Below are 10,959 nucleotides of genomic sequence, written 5' to 3' on the forward strand. Positions count from 1 at the left end.
CCATCAGCCTGTTTTTTGGCCTCCTTGACCCGTGCGTACCCGTCTGCCATTGAAAATAGTGTCCAAAATCACCTACTCCAACCGGGGGATGTTTAGCCCCATTAAGATGTCCAGTTTTGCACCAAACATCAGTTTGTGTTAGTGCTGAGGTTGTTGTCGTTGTTGAACCATAATAAGCTTCAAGCTCCATTTGAAAAGCCTGCGTCATTCCCTAAAAACGAGTCTTTCTTTACACATTAAGTGTGTCTTAAAGCCATTTCATGGAACACCTCCTATTAACCCACATGAACGGAGCGAGATTACATCACGCATTTTTCTGAATTAGGGGTTACATGTACCTTACATTTTGCTACATCATAGTGACCATTTCAATTGTGTCCTTCAAGCCTTTCAAGGCATAGTTCACCCAAAAATCCTCATAAGACTGTCTTACTTTCATGGAACACAAAAGGAGATGTAAGGCACAATGTTAGGGACTGATAGCCTTAGTCACCATTCGCCTTCATAAGCAAGTCCAATGGGTTCAGAACGACACGAGGGTGAGTAAATGAGAATATAATTATAATTTTTAGGTGAACTAACCCTTTAAATTCCATGCCATTTGCTGATCAATCAGGTCGGCTTGGATTGCTGAATGGTGTCCAAATCCGAGTGCAACCCAGGAAGATTTAAAGGCTCCATCACTCAATGGGAACAGATGTGGAATATCACGTAATCTTTAGGAAATGCAGCTGCATACAGTTCTCATTCCTGCTGTTATATTCACTAATGAATACCATACTGGCCCTCAAGTCCCTCTATTGTCTGCAATGGTTAAATCCAGGTACAAACAACTGGGTGCATGAACAAATGTGATTGTTCCCTTGTGCACAAAATCAGCTCTATTAATCAAAAAAGCTTTCACAATCAATTTGTTATGGCTCAATCTGTTCTATAAAGGCTTAATGAGCAAGTATTTATGCATTTGTATGCATAAATATAAATGCATGAATCAGGCCTGCTAGTTTTCTTTCTAAATGTAGGCTATTTCCAGTGTATGATAACAATGCACATAAAAGGTTCATATATATACATACTGACCCAATATTTTTCGACAAAAGACGCATAATGTATATGAGAATCATTGTAATCTATTAAAGTAGAAGAATACGGGCAAAAATCTAAATAACCAGAATATTATGTCTGACAAAGCAGCCTGTCACCTCAAGTGCCCGACTGTCATTATTAAATTAATATTGATTCTTTTCTTTTTTATTAGCTTCTTCAAACAATGGCAGACGATACAAATGCTTTAAAACGAGAAAACCTCAACAGCAAATGTATTCTGATTAGAACATACACAACATCTTCAGCCCTGCTGAAAACAAATTACCCAACAAATACAGAACGTTCTCACAACATTTTGGGAACCTACTCCTAACGTTCTAGTAACATTCGTTTCAAAATGTCACCGCTATGTCTTTCAGAACACAAAAGGTCGATATTTTGCACCTTAATTCTATGAATAAATGTCAGTCTGCCTCATATCACTTGAAAACATTGTAAGTCATGTTTAATAGTTTCCTATACAAAGCCGCCATGGCTTGTGTTGCTGTGAAGGACTTCAAGTTTGCAAATGCTTGTTTTGTGTTTATACAGTGGGCTGCAAAGATGAGTATTGACTAAACCTTTACATAATGCGCGTGTCAGCATTATAAGAGTATTACAAGCTGATTTAGGTGCGTATACATGCAATTATTTATATATAGCTTATGCATGCTGATTCATATCGTTGCATTTTAATAGCATTTGATTAGCCTTATCTTATGCAGGTGATAACGGGGCAACACAGTTATATTCTGTCCACAATGCAACAATGTACAAGAAGACAAACATGTATCAAGCATGCACATGATACTAAGAGTAGAGACGCAGCCAAAGGAAACTGTAACATACATAACAGCCAGTCGTGTACATAATAACTGATTTAAAAGGCTGCCTTCTGACCTGTTGCGTCCTCTCTGAGGGATTCACCATCACCGCCTGCCGAAAGCTGTTATCCACATAGGACGCCATGGTTTTGAAAACAGTTAAATAATCCAAAACAAATCTCAGAATTGGCTTTTAAACTGTACAAAATCACTGTCGTTTTTATACAGGAAATGAGAAGCCTCTATCCCCAGGCCACAGCCTGAGCCCGGAGCTTTCTTAATGTCAGACAGTCTGCTTTCTTGTTCCAGCCGCGGAGGCTTCAGCTATGAGTAGACAGCCGATCTGTGTTAATGAAACGTTTTTGCAGGGAAGCTGGTAGGTTTAGGTTTTACGCAGACGAGTGCATTTTTCAGCATTCCGTTTGTCCCTTGTTCGCTATTCCTTCAGTTTTCCATCTTTAAAAAATAATGCAATCCATGCGTTGGGTGATTGTCCATTTTAAGCCATTTGCAAGCCAGCGGAGGGTCAAAGACAGCGTTTATAAATAGTGTTTTAGCCAGTAAAAGCGACGGATGGTGTGCGGTTTGGGCTCGCTGTTGTATGACACCACCATGGTGACCGACCGCCTCAAGAGGGTTCATGGGCGAGTCCATTCAACACAATAATGAGCTCAGAGAACAATTCACGCACAACACATAGTGCTTAGTCGCCATCCACTGGACGAAAGCTAAATTACAAGAGTAGAACAGGGCAGTCAATTACTAAAAAAATAAGGTAGGCATGTATTTGTCTTTTGACTTTGGAAACCAACTCTTGGAGACCCAGCTTGGCAAAGTTGCAAAGTTTGTTTACAACAATTAAACAGTAGCCTACCCATTTGTTTTAATAAAAATGGTAGAATGGCAGGGGGGGGGACTACACATTTCAGTAGCTGACACTGAACTGTAGCACAACAATATATAATAATATGGGGGAAATAATAATACTGAATGACACAGCTTGCTATAGTCACCTCAAATCACCTAAAAATCAAGATTTTCCCATAAACTGACATTGTTTTCTGAAGTCACACAAAATTCACCCAAAAACAAAACATGCTTTAAAATCAAATTTTTTATATATAATCAGTGGCCTCCTAAAAACACGATCAAGGAGGGAGAATGTATATAATCAGTACGCATTGAATAGTTTAACATAATTCAATTGTGGGCATTGGTTTCACACAATGAAAATGAGTTTCTTTGAAATGAAATAAAAATGTATGCTCTACTCTTTGTAAAACTTAAATGAATTGAGTTAATGTAACTTAAATTTGATCTGTTCAAATAACTATTGAATCTTGCAGCTTGTTGCTTGCTGGCATCAAACACTTTAGCATATTATATATATATATATATATATATATATATATATATATATATATATATATATATATATATATATACATATACAGGTGCATCTCAATAAATTAGAATGTCATGGAAAAGTTCATTTATTTCAGTAATTCAACTCAAATTGTGAAACTCGTGTATTAAATAAATTCAATGCACACAGACTGAAGTAGTTTAAGTCTTTGGTTCTTTTAATTGTGATGATTTTGGCTCACATTTAACAAAAACCCACCAATTCACTATCTCAAAAAATTAGAATACATCATAAGACCAATAAAAAAAACATTTTTAGTGAATTGTTGGCCTTCTGGAAAGTATGTTCATTTACTGTATATGTACTCAATACTTGGTAGGGGCTCCTTTTGCTTTAATTACTGCCTCAATTCGGCGTGGCATGGAGGTGATCAGTTTGTGGCACTGCTGAGGTGGTATGGAAGCCCAGATTTCTTTGACAGTGGCCTTCAGCTCATCTGCATTTTTTGGTCTCTTGTTTCTCATTTTCCTCTTGACAATACCCCATAGATTCTCTATGGGGTTCAGGTCTGGTGAGTTTGCTGGCCAGTCAAGCACACCAACACCATGGTCATTTAACCAACTTTTGGTGCTTTTGGCAGTGTGGGCAGGTGCCAAATCCTGCTGGAAAATGAAATCAGCATCTTTAAAAAGCTGGTCAGCAGAAGGAAGCATGAAGTGCTCCAAAATGTCTTGGTAAACGGGTGCAGTGACTTTGGTTTTCAAAAAACACAACACAATGGACCAACACCAGCAGATGACATTGCACCCCAAATCATCACAGACTGTGGAAACTTAACACTGGACTTCAAGCAACTTGGGCTATGAGCTTCTCCACCCTTCCTCCAGACTCTAGGACCTTGGTTTCCAAATGAAATACAAAACTTGCTCTCATCTGAAAAGAGGACTTTGGAACACTGGGCAACAGTCCAGTTCTTCTTCTCCTTAGCCCAGGTAAGACGCCTCTGACGTTGTCTGTGGTTCAGGAGTGGCTTAACAAGAGGAATACTGTAGCCAAATTCCTTGACATGTCTGTGTGTGGTGGCTCTTGATGCCTTGACCCCAGCCTCAGTCCATTCCTTGTGAAGTTCACTCAAATTCTTGAATCGATTTTGCTGGACAATCATAAGGCTGCAGTTCTCTCGGTTGGTTGTGCATCTTTTTCTTCAACACTTTTTCCTTCCACTCAACTTTCTGTTAACATGCTTGGATACAGCACTCTGTGAACAGCCAGCTTCTTTGGCAATGAATGTTTGTGGCTTACCCTCCTTGTGAAGGGTGTCAATGATTGTCTTCTGGACAACTGTCAGATCAGCAGTCTTCCCCATGATTGTGTAGCCTAGTGAACCAAACTGAGAGACCGTTTTGAAGGCTCAGGAAACCTTTGCAGGTGTTTTGAGTTGATTAGCTGATTGGCATGTCAACATATTCTAATTTTTTGAGATAGTGAATTGGTGGGTTTTTGTTAAATGTGAGCCAAAATCATCACAATTAAAAGAACCAAAGACTTAAACTACTTCAGTCTGTGTGCACTGAATTTATTTAATACACGAGTTTCACAATTTGAGTTGAATTACTGAAATAAATGAACTTTTCCACGACATTCTAATTTATTGAGATGCACCTGTATATATATATATATAATTTTTTTCCAGCAGAAGAAAGTCATACACATCTGAAATAGCATGAGGGTGAGTAAATGACCAGAAAATTTTCATTCTTGGGTAAACCCAAGACTTAAACTACTTCAGTCTGTGTGCACTGAATTTATTTAATACACGAGTTTCACAATTTGAGTTGAATTACTGAAATAAATGAACTTTTCCACGACATTCTAATTTATTAAGATGCACCTGTATATATATATATATATATATATATATATATATATATATATATATATATATATATATATATATATACTGTATAATGAGTATGGTGCTGCAGAGTTTACAGATCCCCTATCTGTCATTTTTTTCTGAGTGTCCCTCAATATTTATTTCATGAGAAAAGCAATACACTCATTATTTAGTAGTAATGTACTCAACCTCGACCAAACCATTAGCTCCACTCTTGTCCACAATGTTAACAATCTTCCACAAAACAATTCAACATGACAGAAACTCATCTAAATCCCAACAGAACAGAACATTAAACACTAACAAGTCTCATACTTGTTTCGTTTTGCATAGTTAAGTCAAGTCATTTTATTTGTATAGCTCCTTTCACAACACATCGTTTCAAAGCAGCTTTACAGAAGATCATGCATTAACAGAAAATGAAACTGTAATATCTATAATGTCTTAGAGTCATCATTTTGTAGTTTGATAAAATATTATTGTGAATTGTGTTTAAAAATAAGTAATTAAATAATAATTGTATTATACCCCCATTGAGCAAGCCGAAAGCGACTGTGGCAAGGAACACAAAACTCCATAAGATGTTGGTTAATGGAGAAAAATAACCTTGGGAGAAAACAGACTCACTGTGAGGGCCAATTCCCCTCATCATGAATATAATGCCAATATTACTTATGTATAGTGCAAGTCATGGTTTAAAATTAGAAAACTATGTAAGTGTTAAGGGTTAGTGTTTAAACAAAGATTTTGTATGAACTGTAAGATTAATGACTAATGTCTTTAGAAATGCATTAAAATAGCACATCATTTTAAAATGTACTCTCCCAAACAAGTCCCATGCAAAGCATTCTGGGAAATGAAAATCTCCTGCCCGGTTTCAACAATAAATTGATGCAACAAATATTATTCACATAGTCCCAACACAACTGGATTAAATGAACATAGATGGATTATACACAATTAAATTAAGTTGAGACCAAATGCTAAAGAATTACATTGCATTAGCACATTTTAAATACAGTTGTGCTCAAAAGTTTGCATACCCTGGCAGAAATTGTGAAATTTTGGCATTGATTTTGAAAATATGACTGATCATGCAAAAAAAAAAACTGTCTTTTATTTAAGGATAGTGATCATATGAAGCCATTTATTATCACATAGTTGTTTGGCTCCTTTTTAAATCATAATGATAACAGAAATCACCCAAATGGCCCTGATCAAAAGTTTACATACCCTTGAATGTTTGGCCTTGTTACAGACACACAAGGTGACACACACAGGTTTAAATGACAATTAAAGTTTAATTTCCCACACCTGTGGCTTTTTAAATTGCAATTAGTGTCTGTGTATAAATAGTCAATGAGTTTGTTAGCTCTCACGTGGATGCACTGAGCAGGCTAGATACTGAGTCATGGGGAGCAGAAAAGAACTGTCAAAAGACCTGCGTAACAAGGTAATGGTACATTATAAAGATGGAAAAGGATATAAAAAGATATCCAAAGCCTTGAAAATGCCAGTCAGTACGGTTCAATCACTTATTAAGAAGTGGAAAATTCAGGGATCTCTTGATACCAAGCCAAGGTCCGGTAGACCAAGAAAGATTTCAGCCACAACTGCCAGAAGAATTGTTGGGGATACAAAGAAAAACCCACAGGTAACCTCAGGAGAAATACAGGCTGCTCTGGAAAAAGACAGTGTGGTTGTTTCAAGGAGCACAATACGACGATACTTGAACAAAAATGAGTTGCATGGTCGAGTTGCCAGAAAGAAGCCTTTACTGTGCCAATGCCACAAAAAAGCCCTGTTACAATATGTCCGACAACACCTTGACACACCTCACAGCTTCTGGCACACTGTAATTTGGAGTGACGAGACCAAAATAGAGCTTTATGGTCACAACCATAATCGCTATGTTTGGAGAGGGGTCAACAAGGCCTATAGTGAAAAGAATACCATCCCCACTGTGAAGCATGGTGGTGACTTACTGATGTTTTTTTTGGGGGGGGGCTCTAAAGGCATGGTGAATCTTGTGAAAATTGATGGCAAGATGAATGCAGCATGTTATCAGGAAATACTGGCAGACAATTTGCATTCTTCTGCACGAAAGCTGCGCATGGGACGCTCTTGGACTTTCCAGCATGACAATGACCCTATGCACAAGGCCAAGTTTACCCTCCTGTGGTTACAGCAGAAAAAGGTGAAGGTTCTGGAGTGGCCATCACAATCTCCTGACCTTAATATCATTGAGCCACTCTGGGAAGATCTCAAACGTGCGGTTCATGCAAGACGACCAAAGACTTTGCATGACCTGGAGGCATTTTGCCAAGACAAATGGGCAGCTATACCACCTGCAAGAATTTGGGGCCTCATAGACAACTATTACAAAAGACTGCACGCTGTCATTGATGCTAAAGGGGGCAATACACAGTATTAAGAACTAAGGGTATGCAGACTTTTGAACAGGGGTCATTTCATTTTTTTCTTTGTTGCCATGTTTTGTTTTATGATTGTGCCATTCTGTTATAACCTACAGTTGAATATGAATCCCATAAGAAATAAAAGAAATGTGTTTTGCCTGCTCACTCATGTTTTCTTTAAAAATGGTACATATATTACCAATTCTCCAAGGGTATGCAAACTTTTGAGCACAACTGTAAGTTAATTGAGCAAGCAGTAAAAATCACGTTGAGTGAACATGATCTGAAGTCTGAATCCATTTGAACATTTCATAGCAATGTGATTATTTCACTTTTGATGACTGTGTTGAATATCACTTGGACTTTACACAATATAAGTATGTTCTATCAGGAAGACTTGCAGACTTGAGTGAAATTCAAGATGACATTTATTTGATGAATATAAAACAGAAAATGTAATGTCTCTCTTTGGCGTAAGCCCCGTATGGCAGTCCGAAGAAGTTGTACTCGGAACCGTCATATCCTGCTGGAGATAGGAGGCAGGGGAGAGGAGCCTACCCCTGTGCAGGACGGAACTCGACTGGTGGTGGTGGGGTGGTGGAGGTTGCCGTGTTAGCACAACTGAAACAGCAATGTGATAGAATGTGAGCAGACTTATAAAGCATTGGCTTACATGTGATTGGCTAGGATTTACCTAGCTAATGGTGCGATGATGTACAGCTGCTAGTCTTCCCGCTAAAACTATGCTGCGCTTACATTTCTCATCAAAAACATAAATGTATTAAGTTGATTTCTAGTATACTGGTTTAGTATTTTCAGTAGAACTGCTTTCCCTTTTTGGGTTCTAAGGGTTATTCCTAAAAGTTAGGGACTGAATATTTTGTAAGAGTGAAGCTTGTATTGTACTTTTTTCTGCTAGAGGTTCAGTTATCAGCCATAGGTCAGGCACATGGTTTGTGACCCGCTCCCCTTATTCCCTTTGTTCACAAAATGAATATATTAATTAACAAATGGATGACTGAATTAATAAATGTGAATAAGAAACTTCGCGTTTGGAAACACTTGCAAACAAATGAGGCACATTATATTGTGTGCTAAATAGAGTACGTAAAAACAGCGTACCTGTTTATACAATTTATGTATTTGGTAACTTCCAATGCTAAAGGAATATTCCAGGTTCAATACAAGTTAAGCTTAATCGACAGCATTTTTGGCATATGTTGATTACCACAAAAAATAGTTTCGACCCGTCCGTCCCTTTCTTTAAAAAAGGCAAAAGTGGGGGGCCTGGGTAGCTCAGCGAGTATTGATGCTGACTACCATCCCTGGAGTCACGAGTTCAAATCCAGGGAGTGCTGAGTGACTCCAGCCAGGTCTCCTAAGCAACCAAATTGGCCCGATTGCAAGGAGGGACCTACTAAGTGGTGGGAATTGGGCATTCCAAACTGGGGATAAAAAAAATAAATAAATACAAATAATAAACAATGCACATAAAGGTTCATATACATATTGACCCAATATTTTTTGACTAAAGACGCATAATGTATATGAGAATCATTGTAATCTATTAAAGTAGAAAATCTAAATAACCAGAATATTATGTCTGACAAAGCAGCTTGTCACCTCAATTGCCAATCGCAGACGATACAAATGCTTTAAAACGAGAAAACCTCAACAGTAAATGTATTCTGATTAGAACATACACTACATCTTCAGCCCTGCTGAAAACAAATTACCCAACAAATACAGAACGTTCTCACAACATTTTGGGAACCTACTCCTAACGTTCTAGGAACATTTGTTTCAAAATGTCACCGCTACATCTTTCAGAACATAAAAGGTCGATATTTTGCACCTTAATTCTATGAATAAATGTCAGTCTGCCTCATATCACTTGAAAACATTGTAAGTCATGTTTAATAGTTTCCTATACAAAGCCGCCATGGCTTGTGTTGCTGTGAAGGACTTCAAGTTTGCAAATGCTTGTTTTGTGTTTATACAGTGGGCTGCAAAGATGAGTATTGACTAAACCTTTACATAATGCGCGTGTCAGCATTATAAGAGTATTACAAGCTGATTTAGGTGTGTATACATGCAATTATTTATATATAGCTTATGCATGTTGATTCATATCGTTGCATTTTAATAGCATTTGATTAGCCTTATCTTATGCAGGTGATAACGGGGCAAAACAGTTATATTCTGTCCACAATGCAACAATGTACAAGAAGACAAACATGTATCAAGCATGCACATGATACTAAGAGCAGAGACGCAGCCAAAGGAAACTGTAACATACTTAACAGCCAGTCGTGTACATAATAACTGATTTAAAAGGCTGCCTTCTGACCTGTTGCGTCCTCTCTGAGGGATTCACCATCACCGCCTGCCGAAAGCTGTTATCCACATAGGACGCCATGGTTTTGAAAACAGTTAAATAATCCAAAACAAATCTCAGAATTGGCTTTTAAACTGTACAAAAATCACTGTCGTTTTTATACGGGAAAGGAGAAGCCTCTATCCCCAGGCCACAGCCTGAGCCCGGAGCTTTCTTAATGTCCCTGGTCCCAATTCTACAAGAGCAGACAGTCTGCTTTCCTGTTCCAGCCGCGGAGGCTTCAGCTATGAGTAGACAGCCGATCTGTGTGTTAATGAAACAATGAAACAATATAAAAGGCAAAAGTGGGGGGCCTGGGTAGCTCAGCGAGTACTGATGCTGACTACCATCCCTGGAGTTGCGAGTTCGAATCCAGGGAGTGCTGAGTGACTCCAGCCAGGTCTCCTAAGCAACCAAATTGGCCTGGGTAGAGTCACATGGGGAAACCTCCTCGTGGTCGTGATTAGTGGTTCTCGCTCTCAGTGGGGTGTGTGGTATATTGCGCGTAGATAGCGGAGAGTAGAATGAGCCTCCACATGCTGTGAGTCTCTGCAGTGTCATGCACAACGATCCACGTGATAAGATGCACAGACTGACTGTCTCAGAAGCGGAGGCAACTGAGATTTGTCCTCTGCCACCCAGATTGAGGTGAGTAACCGCGCCACCATGAGGACCTACTAAGTAGTGGGAATTGGGCATTCCAAACTGGGCAGAAAAAGGGGATGAAAAAATTAATAAATAAAAATAAAAGGCAAAAGTGGAGGTTACAAGTGAGGCACTTACAATGGAAGTGAATGTGGCCAATTTTTGGAGGGTTTAAAGGCAGAAATGTGAAACTGATCATTTTATAAAATCACTTGCATTCATTCTTCTGTAAAACTTGTGCATTATTTGAGCTGTAAAGTTGTTTAAAAGCAGTTTTTATGGTTGTTTTAGGATTTTAGGGATACTGACATTACGTCGTCATGGCAATGAAGTTGTAAAATTGGATA

At 38.4% G+C, this 10,959-nt stretch overlaps 1 protein-coding gene across 8 annotated transcripts in view; it reads right to left on the minus strand.

Moving 5' to 3' along the window:
• Positions 1–10,105, minus strand: part of LOC127413030 (rap guanine nucleotide exchange factor 2-like) — a 198,464-nt gene extending 188,359 nt beyond the window's left edge. For 7 of the 8 annotated variants that reach the window (XM_051649823.1, XM_051649821.1, XM_051649820.1 and 4 more), the window contains exon 1: positions 1,987–2,524. In XM_051649823.1, coding sequence (XP_051505783.1) covers positions 1,987–2,055 — 69 coding nt within the window. In that variant the 5' untranslated portion in view covers positions 2,056–2,524. Of the gene's footprint in view, positions 1–1,986; positions 2,525–9,940 lie in introns of those variants that run through there. The other variant, XM_051649819.1, reaches the window with a different exon arrangement.
• Between the last annotated feature and the right edge of the window lie 854 nt (positions 10,106–10,959).

The sequence above is a fragment of the Myxocyprinus asiaticus genome, chromosome 22, assembly GCF_019703515.2.
Source record: "Myxocyprinus asiaticus isolate MX2 ecotype Aquarium Trade chromosome 22, UBuf_Myxa_2, whole genome shotgun sequence".
NCBI lineage: Eukaryota > Metazoa > Chordata > Actinopteri > Cypriniformes > Catostomidae > Myxocyprinus > Myxocyprinus asiaticus.